The sequence below is a fragment of the Typopeltis vanoorti genome, chromosome 20 (assembly GCF_054136105.1).
Source record: "Typopeltis vanoorti isolate ZY-2024b chromosome 20, IOZ_Tvanoo_1.0, whole genome shotgun sequence".
Taxonomy (NCBI): Eukaryota; Metazoa; Arthropoda; class Arachnida; order Uropygi; family Thelyphonidae; genus Typopeltis; species Typopeltis vanoorti.
Genome location: NC_143568.1, coordinates 46,995,721 through 47,023,609, shown reverse-complemented (window position 1 = coordinate 47,023,609; position 27,889 = coordinate 46,995,721). Strand labels below are relative to the sequence as shown.

General features: G+C 35.1%; 1 protein-coding gene across 1 annotated transcript; it reads left to right on the top strand.

Annotated features, from left to right (window-relative positions):
* On the top strand, positions 1-27,509 carry LOC150095410 (bifunctional FAD diphosphatase/FAD synthase-like). The gene is made up of 2 exons (XM_090410359.1): positions 1-45; positions 24,798-27,509. The coding sequence occupies exon 2, from the start codon at positions 24,930-24,932 to the stop codon at positions 26,487-26,489; it is 1,560 nt and encodes a 519-aa protein (XP_090266485.1). The 5' UTR covers positions 1-45; positions 24,798-24,929; the 3' UTR covers positions 26,490-27,509.
* The last annotated feature ends 380 nt before the right edge of the window (positions 27,510-27,889 follow it).

Here is a 27,889-nt window from a genome sequence, read left to right as displayed (position 1 = left end):
GTGAAATAAGAAATTAAGAAGAAAAAAAAAAGGAAACTCTATAAGGTAATTTTTACTTAACTCTTCGGTTTAATAACTTTTAAATAATAGTAAATTAAGGATATCGAGTGTGTTGTTGATTGGATCGGTGTGCCCAATGATAATTGTCATAACCAGAATTTGGTTAACTTTGGATGATATTTTAGTAATGGCAGAGAGGTACCCAACAACGAAAGTGGCGTTTCCCGTGATGTATTTGTGACTGATATAAGGTAGAAGTAAACAGAATAATGACGCAAATTCTAGACATGCCAAGTACTGTTAAGTGCATAAAGAATTTATGTAAATTATGTATAGTCAGCAGCTTATAAATAAATAGTATATCTTAATGAGAAGGTATTATAGACCTGGTAGCATATGATGGAAACAATGAAATTTGAAAACGTTTAACTTGGAGATATTCCTCCACAGGACATTGTTAGGAATTATATATTCACTGCCACTAGTTGAGAGTGATCATGAACCATGTCACATCCAAAGAGATTCTCAAGCAGAGAAAAGTTAAGCAAGAAGGGATATATATGTGGAACAGTAAGGCAAATTATTATAGGAAGTTTCTTAATCAACTAATATCAATACCCTGAAATGATGAGCTGTGGGGAAAAGAAGTTGATAGAAAATGGTTATTTTCTATTAATAAGAAGATTTTCTAACATATTAGAAGACAAAACCAGGTGAAATCTTTTTAAGCAACAAATACAAGATGCTATATTCAGTAAACAATAATCAGAAAAAAGGAGTAGCTATAATATGAAATATTACAGAGAAAAAGAATAGTTATAATAACAGCCTCCATAGCACAGTTGAAAGAACAGCGGAACATTGCTCCCTTCGATTGGAAAAGACTTAGGTTCAATTCTTGTCGTGATCAGTGGAATTCTTATATGGGATTTTTCAACTGAAGATGAGCTAGCTGATCTCATAAAGAGGTGGCATGGTTTTTCTCCTTGAAACTCGAGTTTTTCATCCCGCATACAGAAAAATCAGCCTTCAGAACACATGCAATTTACAGACAAAAAATACTGTTGTTGATGATGGGCAGTAGATGGCATTGATGGTAGTAGTATCATAGTAGGAGAATTGACTAGTAGTGGAGAGGGTGAGATGTATTTAGTGAAGTAGAGTAGAATGGCCTCCCTGCCTGTGTCATGTAATAATAATAATATTAAACACCAAATATGAGAATAATCCTGAATGTTAGGCAATACCAAGTAGTGATGTGGACTAACCTCAGAATGGGGAACTGGACAATGAGATTTATTTGTCCTTTTGGTCGCACAGAAGGTTCTAATATGGAAGAAGCAGAGGAATTTTTCAAGGCATTAGAGAAAGCAGCTGACAAAACTAAAAAAGGAAAAGTTGTCCCTTGTTCGAAAGCTAAACAGTAAAGTAGGAAATGATTACCAGACATATAAGAATGTTTTGAGAAAATTTGGAGAAAAGAGCAAAGCTAATAATAATGGTAAGCACTTGCAAGATTTCTTCTCAAGCCATGGACTAGTTATTACTAATACCATGTTCCAACATAAAAATGTGCACAAGCTGACATGGAGAGAAGATGCAAGGAATAAGAAAAGTCTCTATGACTATGTTATTGTCATCAGTCATGTTTTTTCACTTGTTTAGGACACAAGAGTATACAGTGGATTAGAAATAGGAAGTGATCACCATTTAGTGTTGAGCAGGAGAAAACTGCTCAATGCTAAATTGAAATATTGATATTGAAAAGAAGGCTGTGTAAGAAAGTTTAGAAATCAATCAGCAAAGTAGGAAATGATTACCAGACATATAAGAATGTTTTGAGAAAATTTGGGAGAAAAAAGCAAAGCTAATAATAATGGTAAGCACCTGCAAGATTTCTTCTCAAGCCATGGAATAATTATTACTAACACCATGTTGCAACATAAAAATGTGCACAAACTGACATGGAGAGAAGATGCGAGGAATAAGAAAAGTCTCAATGACTATGTTATTGTCAACAGTGATGTTTTCTCACTTGTTTAGGACATAAGAGTATACAGAGGATTTGAAATAGGAAGTGATCACCATTTAGTGTTGAGCAGGAGAAAAACGCTCAATGCTAAATTGAAATATTGATATTGAAAAGAAGGCTGCGTAAGAAAGTTTAGAAATCAATCAAAGTTAAATAGCTATCAGATGTGAACTGTAGACTCAAATATACAAATATTATTCAAGAACAAGAGCCAAAGCTTGGAGATTCAGTGACAATCCCTAAAAAAAAGGATAGGAAAATTAGAACTCCATGGTGAACTCAGGAAGTTAAATAGGCAGTGAAAGAAAAGAAAGCATATCAGAAGTTCCTGGTAAATAAGTCACCTTGTGCTCTTAGGGAATACAGAGAAAAATGTAAGAAAGTAAAGCATTGTGTAAAATTAGCTAAACAAAAGTCATGGGAAAACTGATAAGAACATTCAAAATAAATATCAGGAAAGTGGTAAAATATTCTGGAGGCTTTTCAGAAAGCTCAGAAATTATTATTACATGATACCTCCAGGGAGTCCAAAGACTCATCGAGGGAGGGCACCTACTCTACAACTCTGTCTCCACCACTCAATCCACCAATTACAACGAATTGTAACTACCATCATCATCTACTCGACTCCATCTACCGCCCACCAACACTAGTATTTTCACAGACTCGCAAACATCCATGGCGAGATTCAAACCCTCAGCCTTTTGGCTGGAGAGCAGATACGCCAACCACTCGGCCAACCAGGCTGGGTAAAATGAATTAGAGATGATAAAGCGGACATGTAAACTAAGGATAAAGATATTCTTGATGTATGGAGTAATTACTTTGAAAGATTGATAAATGATTAATAGATAAATGAATAAGATAAAATAGATTAATAAATGATTGATAGATTGATAAATATGCAGTGACAGCATGGTGGTAAAAAACACTCAACAGAATGCTGTTTGGAATATATATATATATATATATATATATATATACATACATACACTAGGGGACTCTGGTGCCTATGCCCCCCCCCCCATGTTCCGGACTGGTAGGCTGGTTCTCCTTGAATTCTGATGACTCGAATTTTGAAGACTTAACACTCAGGGTAGCCCCTGAGTGTCGAGTCTTCAAAAGGGGGGGGGGCGTCCAACCCCCCTGAGTTCCAGACTGGTAAGCCAGTTCTCCTTGAATTCTGATGACTCGAATTTTGAGGACTCGACACTCAGGGTAACCCCTGAGTTTCAAAACGTTTCAAATAACTTGACAAAAAACGTGACACAAAAACGTTACATAAAAAGGCTTATCATTTTATATATATAGGGTAGATATATATATATATATGTGGTGTTGCACCACCTCCATAAGTCTTGAATCACATTCAGGCGCAAACTTGACTGACTTGTCTGTTTGCTTACTTGCGAAAAAGGATTAAAACCAAGGTTATAAAATTACTTGGTATCTTTAACACACACACACACACATATATACAGGGTGTTCGGGATAAATTTGACAGTTTCGTAAGGAAAAAGAAAATCTTCTTTGTATCTATTAAATTTAATGAATTGACAAAAAAACATTACATCATCATCATCATCATCATCAAATTCCTGCCATGTACCCTCAAGGGGTGTACAGGATATGATAGTACTACATGAAAAAATTACATCATTACTAACTTCCTATCTACAATTTTCCTCCAAATCAGTCTGTTACTTGTCAAGACTCCAACATTATCAGATCTTATATTTCTATCGTCTAAGGCACTTTGTACCGTATCAATCCACCTATATCTTGGTCTTCCTCTGAGTCGTTTTCCTGCCAACCTGGCAGAGAACACTTGTTTTGCTAATCTTTCCTCTCCCATTCTATTTAAGTGACCATACCATCTGAGATTAGCTCTGCTAACGCATTCCTGGATGCTGACAATGTCAAGTTCTTTCCTAATATCCTCATTTTTAATATGATATTGCCATTGATGCCATCTGTCCACGCCTCTAATCTTTCTCAGGACTCTCATATCTGCGGTTTCTAGTCTTTGGTCAAGTGTTTTACTTCTGACCCAGCTCTCAGATCCATAAGTTAAAATTGGTTTGAACACAGTCTTGTATACAGCTAATTTAGTGTTCTGACTAATTTCTTTCTTATTCCATATGAATTTATTCAATTGACTTCCCACGATACCAGCTTTGCTGATTCTGTTGTCTATTTCTATATTTAGTTTACCATCTTCAGTAAAAATTGTGCCTAAGTAGCAGAAATGTTTTACTTGTTCCACAGGTTCTCCATTCACAACACAGTTGACATTTTCAATGATTCTGCCTATTTTCATTGTCTTTGTCTTTTTATTGCTGACCTTCATACCATATCTATTACAACAGCTATTCAATTTAGTCAGAGAATCTTGCAGACTTGTAGCGGATTTATTTAGAAGTATAACATCATCCGCATAAAGCAAAGAGCTGACATTAACATCTCCAATTTTGATATCAGGTTTAATACCACTTTCCTTCATAATGTGATCCATATAGATAATGAATAACAGAGGGGATAATGTACATCCTTGTCTCACACCAGATTTAACATTAAACCATCTTCCTGTACTTCCTTCAATTCTAACTGCTGACTCACAACTCAAATAAAGACTAAGTATTGCTTGATATAATGCCCCATTGACACCATATAACTGCAGCGTATTGAATAGCTTCTCTCTTGGCACCTTGTCATATGCCTTTTCCAAATCGACAAAACTTAAATACAGATCTTTGTTATATTCCCATGCTTTCTCGACTATTTGTCGTAAAGTGAAGATCTGATCCTGACAGCCTCTATTTGGCCTGAATCCAGCTTGTTTTTCACTAAGCTTTTCTTCCACAATTCTTCTCAACCGTTTCTCAAGTATACTTGCATAGATCTTGCCAGGAACACTCAGAAGGGAAATACCTCTGTAATTCTCACATTCAGTTTTATTTCCCTTTTTATATATGGGTACTATGAGAGCTCTACTCCAATCATCGGGAATTCGTCCCTCTGTCCAGGCTTTCTGAACTATGCAGTGCAGCCACTGTAAGACTCTTATACCACCATACTTCAGCATTTCTGGTCGAATATCATCTACTCCTGCTGCCTTTCCACATTTCAAGCCTTTGATGGCTTTTTCTACTTCAAGTATGGATATGTATTCCTGACTGCATTCCTGGTTAGTGTGTTTTACCACTGTGCTGTCATCACTGCTTGTTTCATTTAGCATTTGGGGTGCTTAAGGGTCAAAGCTGTATAACTGAGAGGAGACCTCCACATAGCCTTTAAAGGAATGCGGAGAACCGACCAGGGCTTCTGACCTAATGTCCAATCCTCACCTTCTCGTGGTGCACCCTGTTGGGTATCTACTTTGATACTGAACGAACGAGGATGGGCTGGCAATTTGGGATTTAGCCGACCAAATTGTATTCTTATTGGTTAAACCAAAATAAAAAAAAAAAAAAACATTACAGGCAGAGTTAATTACAATACTATCAACATGATTTACTCAAAATAACCACCATTAGCATCGATCACAGCTTCAATTCTGCTTCGGAACCTCGAACAAGCTGATGCTACAGTCTCCCTGGGAAGGGCCGCAAAAACTGTTTTAATTTTATCCATTAACTGGGCTTTTGTATTACTGGAAGTGCGATTGGTGTCTTTTTCAACTGCGCCCCATACAAAATAATGCATGGGGTTAAGGTCTGGGGAGTTTGGAGGCCAAACATTTGGACTGGTGAAGTCGTAGAAATTTTCAGACAACCATTTTTGACTTTTCCCAGAGGTGTGGCAAGGGGCCGAATCCTGCTGCCATACATACGGCCTACCATTGGCTACCCTTGTTATCCAGGGCTTGACTACAGTTAGCAACTCCACGAACAAAGCCCGAATTCCAATGCCAGGGTTCTTCAACACCTGTTCCTGCAGATTTGCGAGGAATTCTGCTGTACGAACGCAATCAGATCGTCTGCTAGGGATCTTTCTTCTTGCTACATCCTCGTAGTCACCATTGCAAGTCTCTAGTTCATGCCTGATTGTTTTTACTGTATTCAGGGAGCATTGGGCAGCAGTCGTAATATCCTTATTTTGATGGCGGGCACGAATCATCATGATACAAGTTATTCTCTTCCATGATTCAGGTGGGTTCCAGCTATCCATCCTTTCTGACATCTTGTATATGAATGAAGAAGGGTCCAAACTTTTAAATGAAGAGAAGTGTGTGTTAATACATGTAACTTACGGAAAAATATAATTAATTATAAATATGTCAAATTTATCCCGAACACCCTGTATATATATATATATACACTTGAAGTAGGTAAAAGGTATCACAAATCTGAAATGTGGAAAGGCAGCTGGAGTAGATGATATTTGACCAGAAATGCTAAAATATGGAGGTTTACATTGGATGCAACTGCATCATCAGGTTAGAGGAGCGAATTCCCGATGATGGTGTAGAGTGCTCATAGTTATCCACCCACCATCTGTTTAAAAAAAAAAAAAAGATTAAATAAAGCTGCAGAATGTGAAAATTACAGAAATTTCTCTACCAGGTGTTCCTTGCAAGATTTATGCAAGTATTCTTGAGAAGTCACTAAGAAAAATTGTGGAGAAGAAGCATGAGAGGAAAAAGCTGGGTTCAAGCCAAACAGATTGTTTGGCTTGAACAGCTTGTCAGGATCAGATTTTCACTTGAAGACATATTATTATTATTACCACCCCAAGACCTCATGGAGTCAAAGACTCATCTGGGAGGTCCTTTTATCATACACACAGCTCATCATACCGTGTTTTAAACACATTCAAATTCTTTGCAGACTCCACATTCTCAGCAAGGCATTCCAATCATTCACAACTCTGCACGAAAAAAAACCTGCCTCTTGCTCCCCTACTCACACCCTCTTTATACAATTTCCAGGGATGACCTCTGGTTCTCCCCTGATCTCCCACTATTCTCTGTAAAACTTCTCCAGCATTGATCCTATAACAACCCCTTACCAACTTGTAGGTCTCTATCATATCTCCCCTCTTCCTCCTGTCCACCAGACTCTGCAAATTACATCTTCTCAATCTTTCCTCATACTCAACATTACAGAGGTCAGAAACTACCTTAGTCAGTCACCTTTGGACCCTTTCCAACATCTCTTCATCCTTCTGAAAATCCAGTGACCAAATCTGGGCACAATAGTCCATGTGTGGCCTAATCAAAGCCTTATACAACGAAACAAGAATCTCCCTACTTCTACACGTCAGTGTCCTCCGCATCATTCCCAGAAGCCTTTGTGTTATCTTCACAATTTTGGGATGTGTCCCAGATAGTTGAGAAATTATGGGAATATAACAAGGATCTGTATTTAAGTTTTGTAAATCTAGAAAATGAATATGACAAGGTGCTAAGAGGAAAGCTGTTGAAAACATTCCAGTTATATGGTGTCAATGGGACATTATATCAAGCAGTATATATATTTGAGTTGTAAATCAGCAGTTAGAATTGAAGGATACAGGAAGATGGTTGATGTTAAGTCAGGTATGTAATAAGGGTGTATATTATTTCCACTGTTATTCATCATCTATATCAGTGCTTCCCAAATTTCTGGATGTCAGGGCCCCCTTTGGAAAAATTAAAATATTTCATGCCCCCCCCCCTCCAAAAAAAATCATAATATAGACATATATTATTATATTTATTGTATTTATATTCAGTGCAAAACATACACAGCGAATATTGCAAAAATTAAATGCAAATATTACATTTTTAGCATCTTGCATACACATTTGACATGGCACATTATCTCATATTTTTATATAGATAGATATATTGTTATTGAACATTTGCAGTACAAGCACATGAAACATAAAACGATTAGTAATAAAAAAAAGAATTAAAAACATAAAAGAAGTTTAATAACAATTTAATGTGATGGATGTGTTTCAATGCTATTACACAAAGTCAGTATCTGGTGAAATATTTGAAACTGCAATTCTTTGATTTCTGCTTTGAAATGAAATGTATTTTGAAATTTAAACCGGGGGGGCCGTGGCCCACAGTTTGGGAAGCACTGCCTTAGAAGACCGAAGTATAAGATCTGACAATATTAGAATCGTAACGAATAACAGATTAATATATGAAACTTATATGAACGAGCATATATTTTCTAATATTCATTAAGCGCCCAAATACGCAGGAAGCAAAATTTGCGAACATGCACCAATGTGCGATTTTTTTCCATTAAAATATAAAAAATAATAAAAATTAAATACATTTCTTTTAAGATAAAAAAATCTACTTAGTCTTAAAACTTTTTAAATTTGTTTTCATTATTTTACGGCCCCCCTCAACAAAACCTATGGCCCCCAAGGGGGGCTGCGGCCCACAGTTTCGGAAGCGCTGATCTATATGGATCACGTTATGAAGGAAAGCAATGTTAAATTAAACCTGATATCAAGTTTGGAGATGTTGATCTCAGCTCTTTGCTTTATGCAGATGATGTTATACTCCTGAATAAATCCAGGATAAATCTGCAGGATTCCCTGACCAAACTGAATAATTGCTGTAGTAAAGTTGGTATGATATTCAACAGTATAAAGAAGATAGGCACAAACGTTGAAAAACATCAACTGCATCCTGAAAGAAGAACCTATAGAACAAGTAAAATATTTCGGCTATATAGGCACAATTTTTAGTGAAGAATGCAAATTAAATTTAGGAATAGTGAGCAGAATTAGCAAAGCTATTATGGTGTGAAGTCAACAATAAATTTATGTAGAATACAAGAGAGAGATTAGTCAAAACACTAAAAATACTAAACTTGCTGTATGCAAGGTAGTGTTCAAACCAATATTAACTTATGGATCTGAGAGCTGGGTTAGAAATAAAACTTTTGATCAAAGACAGGAGACCACAAATATGAAATTCCTGAGAAAGATTGTCTTGTCAGATGTCATCTCCTTCCAGGAGGTTGACCACCGTGAGCTTTCACCATGTACGGTTTTGTGCTTCTCTTTTGCATTCTTCATAGGACAAAAGGTCCAGTCCTTAATATTTCTCATCCAATCTGTTCTTTGTCTTCCTCTTCATTTTCCTTGTATCATTCCTTCTACAAGTGTTTTCTGTAAGGATTCATGCCTTAGTATGTGACCAAGGTAAGTGGTTTTCCTTTTCTTAATGGTTTTCAACAGATTCCTATCTTCTCCAATCATCTCTAATATTTCCAAATTAGTTTTTTTTGCAGTCCATGGGACGCTTAAGAATTCTTCTGAGGATCCACATCTCAAAGGCTTTTAGTTTATTTTTGCAATATTTTGTTATTGTCCAGGTTTCTGCTCCATGTGTATTGTGTTGACCATACGTAGCATTTGGACAGCCTAATTCTTGTTTTTGTGTGAATTTCCCTTGAGGTCAGAATGTTTTTCATGCTAATAAAGGTTGATCTAGCAATTTCTGTTCTTCTTAATATTTTTTTATCACACTTTCCATTCTCTGTAATTAGTTGACCCAAATATATATAACTCTCTACTTGATCTAAAGTATTTCCTCTGATCTTAATATTTATACCAGGTATTTTCCCTTTTTCTCTTGTTACCAGCATGGTTTTGGTTTCTCTGAAGTTGAAATTAAGTTCATATTTTTCACTTAGCTTCAGCATCTCTTCTAGTAGGTTTTAAAGATCTTTTTTATTTTCAGCCAGCAGTACTGTATCATCTGCATATCTTAAGTTGTTTATGTTCCTACCCCCCCTATGCTGATCATTTTAAATTATTCTAATTGCTGGAAGATATTTTCAGTATAGAAGTTAAACAATATAGGAGAAAGAACACAGCCTTGTCTAACACCAGTCTTTTCTGGGAATTCCTTCAAGATTTCTCCAGATATTTTTATTGAGGCAGTTTGCTCCGAATATAGATTTATCAGTAATCTGGTATCTTTACCATCTACTCCTAAATTTCTGGTGCATTTGATTAGTTGTTCATGTTGTATATTGTCAAAGGCCTTGGTGTAGTCAAAAAACCATAAGTAGACTTCTTTCTGCTTCTCTAAATATCTTTTTATAATAGTTCTAATGTTGAAGAGTCCTTCTCTAGTTCCTTTATTTTCCTGAAAACCAGATTGTGTTTCATTAATTTCCATTTTGATTTTATGTTTAGTTCTTTCTAAGATGATATATAACATAACTTTTGCTATCTGACTGATCACACTGATTGTTCTGTACTCTTCACATTTGATTGTCTTCAATTTTTTAGGTATTGGTAGGAACGTTGAGTGCTTAAAATCTTTTGGCAAGTGTCCAGTTTCGTATATTTTGTTACATATGTCAGTCAGTGATCTTATAGCCTTATCATCTAAAGCCTTTAGATATTCTGCCATAATTCCATCCATTCCTGGAGCTTTTCCTGGTCTGTTTCGTAATGGCATTTGTTACTTCCCAGGTAAGAATGGTAGGCCCCTCCAAATCTTCTTGCATTGGCTTATCTATTCTATCATGATTGTAGAGTTACTTTGAATACTCTACCCATCTATCCCTTATTTTGTCTTTCTCCATTAAGATGTTTCCACTGGTATCTTCAATGCAATGAGAGCCTACCCTTTTGCAAGATTTCCTAGTTAGCTCCCTAACTTTTTTATGAAGTTCTCTGGTTTTGTGCTTTTTGTCCAGAAGTTCAATTTCCTTGTATTTGTTGTTCTTTTGCAATCCTACATTCTTTCCTGATCTCGTTGTTTAAGTTCTTGTATTCAGGACGATTTTTGTGTTTTTTCTCTTCTTTCTTCCATCATTTTCAGTATCTTGTCATTCATCCAGGGTTTACTCATCTTCTTCTCAAATTTGGGAATTGTTTGTTTTACTACCTTTTTTATGTCCTCTTTAAATTTCTGCCATTGACTGAGAAAGATTAGGAGACTGAATAGATGCCATCAATGGCAGTATCATATTAAAAACCAGGCTATTAGGAAAGAACTCGACATTGTTAGCATTCAGGAATGTGTCAGCAGAGCTAATCTCAGGTGGTATGGCTTAAACAGAATGGGAGTGGAATGATTAGCTAAACAAGTGTTTTTTGCCAGGATGGCAGGAAAAAGATCCAGAGGAAGACCAAGATGTAGGTGGATTGATACAGTCCAAAGTGCCTTAGAAGGCAGAAACATAAGATCTGATAATATTGGAATGTTGACAGATAACAGGCTAATCTGGAGGAAAATTGTAGATAGGAAGTTAGTAATGATGTAACTTTTCATGAGTATTATAAGTTCCTGTGCAACCCCTGAGGGTATATATCAGGAATTTCATAATGATGTGAAAAATGGTAATTAATTAGGATACATCTGATAAAAACGGTGTACAACTATATATATCAGGAGTCAGGGAATAAATAGATTAAGAAGGAAATGAACAAACTGTGAACTTTTGCAAATGGCTTGAGAAGTCATTTAAGTTCTTATGGAGGAAATGTAAGATAGTAGGTCTTGATCGAATGCAGGAGGAATATAAAATGCAAGCTAATAGAAATGACAAGTATGGTTCAAAGAAAGAAAATTACATGAATCAAGATTGACCAGTATATGGTCAAAGGAAATTCGGGGGAGTACTTCTGTTATGTGGCAAGCATGATGAAAAATAATTATAGACTAAATTAAATCAAAGATGCCAAGAAATTATATTCTTGGTTATCTATTATTAAACATTAAATCAAAGTTTGCTCATGAAGTATCTTCATGACAAAGCTACTTTTATATAGAGGCTAATGATTTCTTTAATTAACCTGCCTTCTGCATTACTTCAACCTTGGTACATTTCTGGGTCTGGCTCCCACTGAGACCTCAGTAAAGGTCGAAACCAGTCTGGGTAGTGTCCCTTCTCATAATGCTTAGCATTATACACACCAAAAAAGAATGTGTGTGTGCTTTGCATTATGGGATACTAAGGCAATGTGAAGTCACTCACACAGAAACTTGTTTGCTTACACTTCTATAAAGGCTAAACCAAGATTATAATTTCTTGGTATTTAATTTAGTTTATAATCAAGTGAAAAAATTTTCAGTAATTATAGACACTGATTGGATGGTGATGGTAGTAAAGTGACCATGGCAAAGAATATCTTGGGAATTATTTAACAAGCACTTTTTCAGTATATATGATGCCCTCCCTCGATAAGTCCTTGGACTCCCTGGAGGTGTCAAGTAATAATAATAATAATAATAATAAATATTTTGCTAGTACAAATAATGCTGTGCACCAACTAGAAGGGCACAAATAATAAACAAAGAAAGAGCATCCCAGAGAAGTAAGGCATGTTAAATGGGCCAGATGATAAGGCTGTGAGAATAGTGACATATGATTATTTCATGACACCTCAAAGAGTGTAAAGACTCATCGAGGGAGGGCACCTACTCTACAACTCTTCATCTTCATAATCTACACAAACGGTATCTACTGCTCACCACCACTAGTATTTTTTGTTTGTAAATTGTGTGTCTTAAAGGCTGTTTGTCTGTATGGGATGAAAAACCTGAGTTTTCAGGAGAAAAAACCCTGCTACCTCCGTATGAGATTAACTAACTTTCCATAAAAATTCCATATAAAGATTCCTGCCGTTATGATGAGAATTGAACATAGGCCTTTTCCACTTGAAGAGCACAACGTACCACCATTCTTCCAACTGCACCACAAACCATGTATTTCTTAGAGAGTGTGCAAACAAGCAAACAAGGCTGTCTGAATGATAACAGCCAATTGTGTATGAAGTGGAGAACATCCCGGTGATATGCAGTGGTTCTTAACCTGGGGTGTGTGCACCCCTGGGGGTACGAGAGGTTTCTAAATTTTCAATGGAAACTACCGCCTGACCGCCTGTGAGAAACTAGCGAATGCTACATTGACTTTTGGAACCCCCACTCCTACCCTCTCTACCTTTGCCTCAGCGCATCGCACTTACCAGCACATGCAGTACAATATGAAACTGGTTGATACGCGCACGTGTTCGCATACTCTGAGTACGAACGTTAACGAGGTGGTTTGACGCATGTATGTATGTATATGTAAATGTATGTGTTTATTTTTCATAAATAAATTATCTTGCAATAGATGTAATTTCCTAAATAAAGAAATAGAAACACATTTTTCAAGAGGGTGCGAGAACTTATTTTTAGATTCAAGGGGGTGCCGATCACTAAAAAGGTTAAGATCCACTGAGCTACAGGATGCTGTTCTTAGGCCACTATTGTTCTGCTTATAAATATGAGGGTATGCTGCAAAGTTGTGATAATTTCGAATTTCTTCAAAACCTCTAACATGTCTTCTTATATATCCTAAAAGAAAAAGAACAAATTATCAATTTGATAAAATGGGAGTTAAAGGGTTTTAAGATATGTTCTTTCTTGTGGTTATATCAGTTGCTCTAATATAATTTTTGTTCTAGGTGTTTATCAGAACTTTTTAGCCCCCCCCCCCTTCATAAGCAGATTAATTAATGCTTTTTTATGTGGAATTACAGAAGTATTCAATTATTTTTTGATGATGTAAAGTTGGGAGTTATAAAGAGTGATACTAATGTCAAGATCTTTCAAGAAGATTTAAATAGATTTTTAATTTGAATGCATGAGTGTATTTGAAGTTTTATTGTTAATAAAATTGGTGGTTCCAAGATTTCATGGTTGACAGAAGTCTGTGGTTCAGAGGCACCTGACAAAGTATTGTAAAGTCTGTATGGTATACTGATGCATCTACGATAACAAGTATTCTGATATGTAGAGATGATGAAGCGGGTGTATCTTTGTACAGGGCATGGATCAGTCCACATGTATCACTGTATGTAGATTGGTTCCTTTGGTTTCCATTATGTGGAAACTGTAGCAAGAATGCATTGATTAGTGATTAAGGCAACATAACAGTAATTGTTATTACTGTTATTATCAGTGGTGAGCTATGGAAATTTTAACAAAGGGCTCACATTGTCGAGCAAAAAAAAGCCTTATTTCACACAAAAACTTTTATTAATACAGCTTGTGTACAAATGCCAAACAAAAAGTATGAGGGGACAATCAACCTGTAAAGGCTATCATTTTTAAACAAATATTTCATGATCTAAACATGAAATATTTGCACACAATCATCTGTGTTAATTATCTTACATAAGAAAAACATTTTTTAACTATCAAAATATAATGAGAATAAAATCTTTTATTTTATAATCGCACATATGCCATAATCTGCATTTGCAATAGAAGTTTTATGACAAACAATCTATAAATAATAAATAAATATTATCTAAAGACAATAATATTGAAATACGTTATATTTCTCTTTTGTTATACTTCGAGTGATAATCAATGGTACACACAATTACTTTAAGAAAATACTTATGACAACAGCTGCCACACCTTATTTTCTTCCTCCTTCACATTTTGTGTTCTTCTAGGAGGATCTATAGCTGAGCAATGATTTTCTAGAAAAGATTTGACATAGGGATTCAGATTAAATTCATTCAATCCATTTATACATATTGTCATTAAATCCGAAATATCTTTCATAGTGAGAGAAGATCTCTTCATCGTTATGATATTATTCGTTACACTAAAAGCTTGTTCAGCTTCAGCATTGCAAACTGCAATTGTTGCCATATTAACTTTGGCTTTTTTCACCATACTGGGAACTTCATTTTGTAACTTTCCAGTCAAAGCCATTTCCACTAAATCTCTAAAATCATTAATTTTAATTTCATATTTCAAAATAAAATTTAAAGATCTTATTCTCTTTTCTCCTTCTAACTATGGACACGTAACTTCTTCCATATTCCATGTTACAGGATAACATACATTTAAAACGTTTTTCAGTTCTTCATCTTCCAAATCCTCATAATTTTCATTTTTAAGTTTAAAATTACTTTGTTGCATTAATATATCCTTGAAAGACATTATAAGAGAGTTAGTTTAGTAATTTCTCGCGGTAGTTTGTGAAATCTAATTTTGCTTTCAATTGCTATTCCTTCTTCTGTAGAAAGGCTTATACATTGGTTATACATGATTATTAATCATATATAACCAACATGATTAATATATACATGATAATTAACTTAAGAAATTCAAAACGTACACTAGAATATAAACTAAATTAAACTTTAATATATATTTCCAATATTTAGGCAACGTCACGTTGCCATCTTCAAAGGAACTTAAAATAAAGACACGTGCATGCAGGCACTACACACAGTAAATGAGGACTAAGTGAGGAAGCTATTGTTTCTCCTAAAAGTCCTGATGGTGCCCCCTAGCGGGCTCTGTAGGTATTTGGGCTGGTCTCCTGATGTACGTCTCCCACATTTGGGACAGTCTCATGCAACCAAATTTGTTGAGGTTTGGCATGTTTCTTAGGGTTGAGACTGATTCCATGAAAAGTCTTTCAAATTTGAACTTGCTATGGTGTATTATTGTAGCTTTCTTCCACCATATTCTGTGGCGTGTATCCAAAGCATGCTCTGCAAGACCCTATACTGGTGAAAACAGATGTAGTCCTTGTGTTCTGATATTTGCTGTCTTGCCTGTTTGGCCAAAGTAGGACAGCTTACAGCTGCAAGGGACCTGGTATACACCAGGTAGGTCTAGGAGAAGTGGTTGGTCTTTAGTGGAGCGTATAACGGATGCCAATTTTCTATATGGTCTGTAACAAGAGATCAAGTTATGTATTTTTAAGATTTTGGTAATTTTTTCCGAGGTACCTTGGATGTAGGGAATGGTGATGGATTTAGAGTAATTCTTGTTGTGAAGGTGGGGGAGGGTGGTGGTTTACTGGTTTCAAGATTTTTTGAATTTTTATTTTTTTTTTTTTGGGGGGGGGTAGCCATTGGCTGAGAAAATGTTGAGGATGTGATTTAGTTCAGTGGTAAGGGCATTGTCATTTGAACTGATTAGTTTATCCCTGTTGTATAGTGTCTTAATAACTCCATATTATAGTGAGGGGGGGGGGGTTTGTTGGTGAATGTATCTGCCTGTATGGGTGGGTTTTCTATAAACTGAGAAAACCAAGGTTCCATCAGGCTGGCGGATGTCTAGGAAAGGGAGGCTGTTGTTTTCCTCTATTTCCAGGGTGAACTTGATTCTGGGGTGTTGGTTGTTTAAGTGTGTTAAGAAGGAGAGGAGTGTATCAGAGCCATGTGGCCAAATAGCGAACACATCATCAATGTAACGAAGCCATATGGTTTTTGTGGGGCAGAGTTTAAGGCTTTCTCTTCAAAAGTCTCCATAAAGAAATTGGCCAAGGGTGGGGAGAGTGGTGGACCCTTGGCTGTCCCCTCTCTTTGTTTGTAGAGTTTTCCCTGCCAAACGAAATAGCCTGAGTTCATTGTGAACTGAAATAGGGCTGAGATATCGTGAGGAAATTTAGCTTGGGTTAGCTGTAAGATTTCCTTGAGTTGGACATTTGTGAATAAGGAGGAGACATCCAAAACTGACCATTATGTCAGTATGTTGAAGTGTAAGGTTTTCTATGCTGGCTTTTGAAGTGGGCTGAGTTTTTTATGTATGATGGTGTGTTGCCAGTATAGTGTGTGAGCGCTTTGGCCAAATGTTTAGCTATTTTTTATGTGGGGGAATCAATGCCATCCACTATGGGATGTAATGACACATTTTCTTTATGTATTTTTGGGAGTCTATAGGGGGGGGGATATAGAGTTAAATGGTTTTAATTTATTAGTAACTTCTACAGGTCAAGGAGCGACCTTCTTAAGCAGCCTATGATGGAGTTTTCTAATTTGTGAGTTGGTGGGATTGTATTCAATAGGGAGGTAAGTGGCCCGATCTAATAATAGAGCATTAAGCTTACCTGTGTAGTCTGTTTGGTTGAGTACTATGGTGGTGTTTCCCTACGGTGGCTACCCCCCCCCCCCCAAAAAAAAAAATCTAAAAATATTGAAAGCAGTAAACCACAACTCTCCTTTCCTTCACAACAAGGATTACTCTAAATCCATCACCATTCCCTACATCCGAGGCACCTCAGAAAAAATTACCAAAATCTTAAAAAAACGTAACTTGACCTCTTGTTACAGACCATATAGAAAATTGGCATCCGTTATATGCTCCACTAAAGACCAACCACTTCCCCTAGACCTACCTGGTGTATACCAGGTCTCTTGCAGCTGTCCTACTTTGGCCAAACAGGCAGGACAGTGAATATCAGAATTTCAGAACACAAGGACTACATCTGTTTTCACCAGTATAACCATTCTGGTCTTGCAGACCATGCTCTGGATACACGCCATAGAATACGGTGGAAGAAAGCCACAATAATGCACCATAGCAAGTTCAAATTTGAAAGACTTTTCATGGAATTAGCCTCAGTCCTAAGAAACATGCCAAATCTCAACAAATTTGGTTGCATGAGACTGCCCCAAATTTGGAAGACGTACATCAGGAGACCTTCAGCCCAATGGCCAGGAATACTTACATAGCTTGTTAGAGGGCACCATCAGGGCTTTTAGGAGAAATAATAGCTTCCTTGCTTCTTCCTCATTTACTGTGTGTAGTGCCTGCATGCAGGTGTCTTTATTTTAAGTTCCTTTGAAGATGGCAATGTGACGTTGCCAAAATATTGGAAATATATATTAAAGTTTAATTTAATTTATATTCTAGTGTACGTTGTGAATTCCTTAAGTTAATTAATAACCATGCTATTCCTTCAAATTCTTTTGATTTTAACATGGTATCAATTTTAGATTCATAAGAACCTACAGAATTTTTAAAATCATTAATTGCATTAATTGTTTGCATGATTAAGGAGTTAGCCCTTATAATACTTATATCGACTTTTAAAGCTTTTGACAGACGTGACAATTCCTGTAGAATATCAGTCATTATTGCTAGATCTTTTAAAAATTTCAAATTGAGAAGTCGGTTTAAAAAGCCCTTATATTTATCATTCAATGCAAAATGCTTGCATAAAGCTGGGTAATTTCACCACATAGCAAGAGCCGTTCTTAAACTGCAAGCTGCCCACGCGATCCAAACACACGGCCGATCTTTAGGTCTTTTGCAATTGTATTTAATTCTCGTTGATTTTTTGGTGATTGATGATAAAAAGCATATAATTTACCCATAAATATTTCAAAATGATTTATTTCTTTAATGTTTTTTTATCAAATCGTCTAATGTTAATTGTAAACCATGAGCTACGCAGTGCCAAATCACAATGTTGGGAAATTTTGTAGAAGTTTGATTATAACACCACGTTTGTTTTCTAACATTACACTAGCTCCATCAGAACAAAATGCAATGAGATGATTTTTTAAATAGTTATCAGAAAATCCATATGAATTTTAAGTAGCAATTATAGTAGCATGTATACATTCTGCGGTGGTATTTTTTAGTTCTACAAGATCTACAAAAATCATACATGGTTCAGTGAGCTCAGCTTGCATGGGAATAACTAAAACACTTATTTTCGATAACGTTGTCGATTCTTCTGCTATTACAGAAATTTTTGCAACTTTTTTCTATTATTTTGGAGAATATTTCTAATTTTATTTGTTTTGAAATATATTCAACTATTCTAATTCCTGAGAATCTGGAATGCAATGATAATCCTAGATCAATGCCATTTTTAATTTGCAGCTCGATTAAATCTGGTAAATCAGACATTGGTCGGTTTCTCTTCACTAAACTATAAACAGAATTACACATTTTTGAAGTTATCAAAATTTCTTTTTCATTTAGTTCGTCAATTAAATTTGGTAATATAGATTTGCTACATTCTTCATTTATTTTTATGATTTTATTATGAGCAAGTGATTCATTATGTTTAGATAACTTTTTACTCAAAGATGCGGTTCTTGAGTCTGTAGTTTCCATTCGGTTCTATTTTAATTTCTACCTATTCATTTGATAGGTGACAACTTTTTTCTCCTTCAACACTTAAGTTTTTATATTTTGAGCAAACACGACATTCTAATTTACAATTTTTAACTTCTAACCACTTATATTGCGTTTTGAAATATGATGCTTGCTTCTCGTTCCAGCAACTAGGTAAATGATCTTCTTTTTCTCCTACAACTTGTTGCATATTCATTGAATCAATGTGTGTATTATCTTCAACTTCATCTTCGACTTCATTTTCAATTGCAGTAGAATCAGCAGAATCACTTTTCATTATTTTTTCTTTCCTCAAAAAATTTAATAAATTTGACTGTCTTTTCATGTTTCATGGGTAAAAATACTGTTACAATTATAAAAATAACATTTGCTGAATATATAGTTTTTAAATTTATTATTATTTTTAAATTTTAAACGCAAACAATTAGTTATACATCAGTGTACTGACGAACACAGAACTAATGTCCAGTGGAACAACCCATTGATGGCAGTTTTACGAACATTTGATTGGCTACTGGTTTTACCGTATGATTGGCTACCAGAAGGGAGAAGGGGCAGAAGGAGAAAGATAGCGCATGCACTTATTTTATTTTCAAGCTTGGGTGCATTCGTTATAGAGGAGTTGAAAAAATAATTCCAAATAATCTATACACTGCCGAATAGACTAATTTTTGTTAGGTTACTGTATGAGTTTGTCACTCAATATATTTAAAAAAATTATTTTATTTTATTTATTTATTTTCTGAAAAAATAAAAAAGTGAACAAGGGGCTCGCAAATTTGAGAAAAATTTAACAAATGGCTTGCGCAATCTCCTTATAGCTCACCACTGGTTATTATTATATGAAATCTCCAAAGAGGACTTCAAAAACTCATCATGGAAGGGCACACAAACACCATATATACTATTCAGTCTTCCAACTGTGCACAGTATCACTACCACCACTGCACACTTATGCCAGAAGTTCTCAAACTCTCAGTACACGGCACCCTTAGTGTCTCAGTAATTTTTTCACATTATTCCTAAGCCAAAAGTAATATTGTTGTGTCCCAATTTAAGATTGTTAGGCTTTCAACTATCCTTACATGTGAAATTCTACTTGTCTTTGTCCAAATCTTATTTATATACGAGATATCACCCAAATACAAATATTCAAGCTTCTCCTCCCCTTAGTGTCCCTAAATATTTATTTTATACTGCACCTTTCAGGACATTTAGTTTAAGATATAAAATTCAAAAACAAGGAGCAATTACCAAAATATGTCTGAGTGTGAAACTAATATGCAGTCGTGACCTTTATCTCGTGACTTTATAAATCCCCCCCCGCATGATTAGGTTCATACGTTGTTACAAGTGGTGCATTGAGCGGCAATCTCAGACAACTGTATTGCCAATGAACAAAAGTTTATTGAACTCTTAAGCATGTTACAATTCATCCTTTATCGAATAAAACTCAATTCAATACTAAGAATATATAATACAAATTTTCACTAGCTAAACACAAGTATTAGGTTAAGATCCTACATGAGAATTGTGATCATATCGCCATAACAGATTCTATACATACAAACAAGTATAATCCTAGAACTAGTTAATCCTTTGTCTGACCCCTTACTGGTTTGATCACGCTATAATTCTGTATTTTCTAGGACATATATAATCAGTTACTGTAATTTTCTCACTAAGACAATATGGATTAAAATTATCCTTTCGCTGAGCTAATACAAACTTTTGACCTTTAAAACTCTCTTAAATAAAATACAATGTACATGCATAAATCTCTAGGCACATGAATTACGTATTAATTAATAGTAACAAGCTCATTTTTATTCTAGTTTGACATGCACTAAAGTCCTAGTATAATTCTCATTAATCCTTTCTACTGTTCAGTAATTGAACAATGACTACAGTTACATATGATTTGAATTGACACGAGATTTTAACTACCTTTTGACTTGGGTCTTCTACACTGGTCTCTACCTTTTTTCCGATATTTTACCTTCCTAGGACGAACTCTTCTATAACTTATCACTCCTAAGTTCTTTTGGCACTAAGGTGGGCTTTCACACTCTTTACCTTACATTCTTCAGTCAAGGACATAAATAGGATCATCTGTTCTATGGCTGTGAAATTCACCACATGGGCACTGACTCCTTTATAAAATTTTCTTTCTCTCGTTACGATCACTGGACGATGAAACACACTGACGTTATCTTCTCTCTTTTTTAACTAAACGGCGTCCTCCCTCATTTCTTACAATAGGAACACGGAATCGGAATCCTGCACACTTTGTTTCCTTATTGTGTTGGATGGAGAAAACTCCTTACCCGTCACTCAAGTAAACCCCATGAGACCTATATGAAGACTCGTGAATGATAACCTTTTAACCCTTTTATACGATGACCCCCCCTACGGCACCTTCTTCAATTTCTTTTCTTCCCCCCTTACTGGAGTTGATTTCACTGACCAATTAGAGTGGTGTTTTTCTGCCAAAACATCATGCGGTCCGTGTGCACGCGACTGACACGTGACGAAGTCGCAATTCGAGAATTATGACCTTGAGCTTTGGTTTTTGTTTAAGCCAACCTCTATGTCATCTATACTAAATTAATCCCCTTTCCAAAATTTTCTAAGAATTAACTCGAATCTTTAATCTCTTATTTCAAGTGTAAAAACTATCTTCTTACATACAAAATCCTATGACTAATCTTCTTTGCTTTACTTAACCTTATTTTATCATATCACAACTGTAATAAAATTCCCTTCTTTTTTTTTTTATTTTTTTTATTTTATTTAGTTCAACAAACAATTTCAGCTATATTTTTCACTTGGATGCAAGCATGTTTTTCTTTCCTTTTATTTTTTGTATTCGTTACTTTCAAAGGCTCTTAATGATATCTACTTAGGAACAAGCTTGCTTACTTAGTTATCTATACAGGCTTTTTATTTCTTCTCTTGTTACATCATGATAACTGAAATTTTCACATTCTTAAGTTATCAGGGTGTAACAATATCTAATAGCTCCATTTATTAAGTAGTTTGCTCCAAACTACTTAATAATTATTTGTGTCCTAAAAACTTCATAGCTGTTTGGATGCCATGGTTCCCATGTCAATTTGCTGTGGTGCCTTAGATTGGGAATTGCTGCACTATGTTATATACTTCCCCTAATAGTATTTTTATCTATAAATTGTGTGATTTACTGCCCAATTTGCCTGTATGCTGGATGAAAAAGTTTCGAGTTTTTGGGAGAAAAACCTTCTACTTTCATATGAGATCATCTAACCCACTTTTCTTTGTAAAAGCCCATATAAAGATTTCCTCTCATTCATGATGAGAATTGAATTCACATTTTTTTCAGTCAGAAGGTGCAAAATCCATTCTTTCTTCTGTTTGTGCTACAGAAGTCTAAATTGCAAAGTTTGGTTGATAGAAGGAAAAGAGTAATACAATAGAGATGTTCAAGTTGGTGAGGGGATTTTGTATGATTAATAATGATATTATACATAGAGTGGAGGATGAAAGAAGAAGGCCCATCCCTGGAAAGTGTAAAGGTGTGGTCAAGAGTTGTACATAGAAGCTAGTAGCTGAGTAGAATACATTTTCATAAAATATTGTGAATGCTAGTAGTGAATGGATTTAAAGTTTATGAGAAGTATGTTCACTCCATGTAGATTGTTGTTAATAATACAGTAATATTAAAAAATTATACTGATGAGATTAATTAATATTCATACCAGTATATTTATTTATACTGGTTTATCAGATAATTACAATAATTATCATTTAAATATTTTATCAGTTAACCCTCTCATGCATGAATTTTTATATTCATTTATAAAAAATTATAATGGCATGATACAGTACCATTTTTAATCTTACAGTATTACCATGAATTCATTAATTTTTCTAAATTTATCTCCTGTATATGTAAAAAATGATGTCCTCATCTGAGGACATCATGCACTAATGCCAACAGACTACAGACATATTTCTATGGAAATGACTTAGACTAAGGAATTTATTTTCATTGAAAGACATTACAAGTATGACAAAACAGATTATAAACAATTTATATTTTGCTGAAACACTGCATGAATGATCAAAATTTGGATTACTTAGTACATACAAAAAAGTAGAACAATTAAAATTTGCAATGGAGCTATGTAAATCAAGAACAGTCTTATTCTCTTTGCCATTTTGTATTGAAAGACTGAAAACATTCCGGACAGATTAGAACCTCACATCTACCACAGATGTATCTTGTTTTACTCTTGCAGTGTACATCTCTGCAATGATTGGCATTAGCACCTGTTGTCTTGTTTGGGAAGTGTCCACTACCATCAAAACATTTCTCATGTGGCACAGAGTGAGTTTTGCATTTCTTTAGTGCTGGTGGTGTCTGACTTGAAGGGCGTCCTTGTTTCTGAGCTAAATCTTGATATATCAAAGCAGCTGCCACTCTTGATTTGAATTCCAACAAATCCAATTTTTCTTTTTCTTCCCATTTCCAAATGATCCGTGCTACAAACAAGTACGTTCAACATATGGTAAAAAATTCTCATATACCATCGTTTGTTCCTGGTATCATTTCAATACAAAGCCACAAGAGAGTCCATAAGAGTCCTTTGAACGTTGTGAGTCTGACCAACAGGGGAAGGACACTGAACATGTTCTAAACCATCCTCAGATTCCTTCAACAGTTTTTCAATCTCCTCTTCAGTAAGTCTCTTGTGGTAATAGGCCCTTTTTATTCCTGATGGACCTGGCTTTTGATAATCCATATGTAAAAGAGATGATAATGCCAATTAACACACTATTCAATTATGTTTGCAAAAATAAAATAAATAAAATTATAAAAATATTGTACAAGAACTTTCTGACCTCAAACTATTTGCCACATAGATTACCTTACAAACATATTGTCCTCATGTGAGGACAGGTTATTTTCAAGTTCGTTTTATGAATATGGTAATAAACATGAACAAATTAAATATTCACACTTCATCGACAAGGTATAAATAACTTTCAACATCTTTCTCTAAATCCAGAGTAATTTAATAAAAAGGTGGCACACCGTTTGGCAACTCCTATAGGTAGAGATGACCTTGCTAATGCTTCTGCCTGGTATCTCCACTTGGGCCTGACTCCCACCGAAGAGACCTCAATAAAGGTCGAAACTAGTCTGGGTAGTGGCCCTTCCCTTAATGCATAATATACATATACATATCGTTATACATATCCACAAGGAGATGTGCTTTGCATTATGGGAGATACTGAGATAGGAGTGATGTTAGCTTGCTCCACCTTTGCAACAAGTTGCCCAGTGTTGTACCACCTTACCCCAGTCCTGAAGATACGAAAGTATCTTCAGGACTGGGGTAAGGTGGTACAACACTTTATCCAAGTGGGTGCACTTGGATAGTGTTATTACCCACTTTATCCAGGTGGGTGCAAACTTTGTTTGCTCACACTTGGATAAAGGATTAAACTAAATTTATTATAGTCTAACCAAGTGAAAAATAAACTTTCAGTAACAATATATAAAACCACTAACCTTTCCAGAAGACTCATAAAATCACCAAATTCAAATCAACAAAACAGCAGCTTTTCACTTCCTCCTTGATACCACCATACACTGCAGAGAGATTGGTATTCCTGTAATTCTGTTGAAATTCCTGTTATCTGGTGTGGTTTTTAAGAACACTTTGGTCTCCCCAGATGACTACATGCATGCAATAGCACAAAATTATGAATGAATAATTATTATGAGGGGAAAATATATGTGTCCTCATATGAGGCCCTTATGCATGAGAGGGTTAATATGAATTATAGCAATTATTAATTTATAGTATACTTAATTTTACTCAGTAATGTTAATTATACATTCTCCTTATGTAGACCATTGATCTCACATAACTTCAGCATTGGCTTGAAGGAAGGACATACTATTTACAAGTGACACATTTCTTTAAAAATATAAAGAAGAAAACTGAGTAGAGCACAGGAGCAGAAGACTACTTAAGTAGAAAAATGTTTCATCACATCATTAGAATTTTCAAACATGTTCCAAATTCAAGTTACTTATATCATCAACTTCCTATTATAAAACTACATTCCAACAAAAATTTAATTTTTGATATAAAAACAAAAATAACTGCTGGAATTATAATTATCGGGGATGAGATTTTAAAGGGTCACACACAAGATGTCAATTCTTTTTACTTGACTAAAAAACTCAGTGAATTAGGAATTGACATACAGAAAATTAGTGTTGTTCGTGATGAAATCAAAGCCATAGCTCAAGAAATTGCCTTTTGTTCCTCAGCATATTCTATAGTTGTCACTGCAGGAGGCATTGGGCCTACTCATGATGATGTAACATATGAAAGTGTAGCAGAAGCATTTCAAGATGAGCTTCATCTTCATCCAACACTTGTAGAAATATGTAAAGAGTATTTTGGTTCTTTATTGGATGATAAATCACCTGCATTAAAATTAGCACTGATTCCAAAATCTGCTACATTGAATTTTGGAGTGAGTGAGACAACAAGTAAACAATATAAATTTCCTTTAGTGTCTGTAAGAAATGTATATATTATGCCTGGAGTACCCATTCTTTTGCAAAAATCATTTAATACTTTTCAATATGTTTTCCGAAATCCAGTTTCACGAAGTTACACTGAAGAATTATTTATTAATCTTGATGAAATTTCTATTACTGAAGTTCTAAATACAGCAGTTAACAAATTTGCTGGATCTGTATTCTTTGGTTCTTATCCAGTTTTCAATCATAATTATTATTCTGTGCGAATAAATATGGAAGGAACTAGTGAATATGTTGTTAAAAAATCTCATGACTATCTTTGTGAGCATTTGCCAAAGGGATGCGTAATTCTTTATGAAAAGGATTGTGTTAGCAAAGCTGCTGAACAAGTTACCAAACTTTCTCAGGCAGTACCAAGTATTCAGCTAGGAATTAAAGTGATTGAAGAATGTTTTCAGAAGTACAAGTTATCCGAAGTTTGTTTATGTTTTAATGGAGGCAAAGATTGTACTGCACTTTTACATTTGACTTATGCTTGTGTGCAGAACAAGTTTCCCTCAACAGACTTTGAACTGCAAGCGTTATATATTCGACAGTGTACACCCTTTCCTCAAGTTGAAACCTTTATTAATGAAGCAAGAGAAAGATACAGGTTCTCTTTAGTAATCATTGAGGGAAAACTAACTGAAGCACTAAAAAGATATTTAGAAAGCAATCATAATATTAAGGCAGTTTTGATGGGAAGCAGGAAAACAGATCCAAAAATATACAATGCAGCTTACTTTCTCGAAACAGGTAATAATTGGCCTGTAGTTGATCACGTATTTCCATTGTTAGAGTGGAGTTATGAAGATGTGTGGACATTTATACGAAAACTATATGTGCCTTATTGTACACTTTATGATAGAGGCTATACATCATTAGGATGCCAAAAGTGTTCCTCTCCTAATCCCGTATTGGAATATGTTGATCATAGAAACAAAGTGTACTATCATCCTGCATATTTATTAGAATGTGAAAACATGGAAAGGAATGGGAGATTTTAAAATTTTTGTAACCCTATTAATTTATTTGTTTAAATTTTTTATGTGTTGACATGCATGTACATGTGACTTTTGGTACAAAATTCTTATGAATTTCACTTTGGAAATTATGAATGTCAGTAATAAGATAACTTAATTCACTGAACTTCTAACATTATAGACAATGCAGATTTGATCAGATACCATTGGAAATGGCTGGTTAATTACAAGACCAAGTATTATGGCAGAAAAAAGTCTTGCTAGTTGTTTTTTATTAATTATTATTTTTTTAATTATTTTTTGTGAAACATGTATGTTCATTCATTCATTTCGTATGATGATTCAACAGCTGTGAGCCCCTTTTACGGGAGGTGCAGCACCACCTCAATCCCCCCTATTTTTATCCGGGCTCGGGACCGGCATAGCTGACAATTCAGACCTATGGCTGGAGGGATTGTCTTAAGTATTCCTCACTGTATCCATTTGTATTCACGGGACCAGTTTGCCTTCTTGAGGGATGAAAAACCCCACATAAACTGGGGGAAAAATCCTGCTGTCCACGCCCAAGACCGGCTAACTTTGCTATGGCTGAGGAAGATCCTTAAGCTCCTCACGTCGTTGACAGGGATCGAACCTAGGACATTCCTTCCCCAGGTATATGGTTACGAAGCACATAGCCATTAGGCTAACTGCGCAGACACCTGTATGTTGGCTTAAATGCTTGTTAGGACTATTTACAGGTTTTATGAAATAAATACACAGCACTAAGGAAGACACACACATCCCACCAGTTTAATGATTCCAGTATATTGTCTGTTGTCACAGAGTCATTATCAGGTCATACTACAGTATTACAACAATAATTGTTTCCAATATGGTGATAAACTTCATGCATTATCTGCTTATTAAACTTTGGGTGATTTTTAAGTTGCAGCTGAAGATTCCAGAAAAGGTCTTTTTTATTAAGTGCAATTTTGTACAGTTTGTAAGCAGCTGTGTTGGATTAATTTGGCCATTTGGAATCTTACAACAATTTACCCAAGCCATTCAGATTTTTGTTTTGATCGGACCATTTGTAGGAACACAAATGCAAAATATATTGGAATCTCTCTTCACTGACTGTATGAATGGAATAAAATTTAGGATTTGGGATTATACAAGAAGGAATCCATGCAGTTCAGTTTTAGTTTCAGTTGGATCATTTTAATTGACGAAGTTCTGAAACGATTGAAACTTCTGACTTGATTAGCTGAGTGGTTAATGTACTCACTCTCCAACTAGGAGGCTGTGGGTTCGAATCCCACTTAGGTATGGATATTTTGCAAATGTCCTTAGGTGGCAGATGAATGTGCTTAGGTTCCATATTCCTACATTGGGGTTTCTGAATTTAAAAAAAATTAATATATAAAAATAATAATTTTTTT

Bases quoted from the DNA above. Each gene is read 5' to 3' on its own strand.
- LOC150095410 (XM_090410359.1), top strand. From the start codon at position 24,930: ATGTTTCATCACATCATTAGAATTTTCAAACATGTTCCAAATTCAAGT.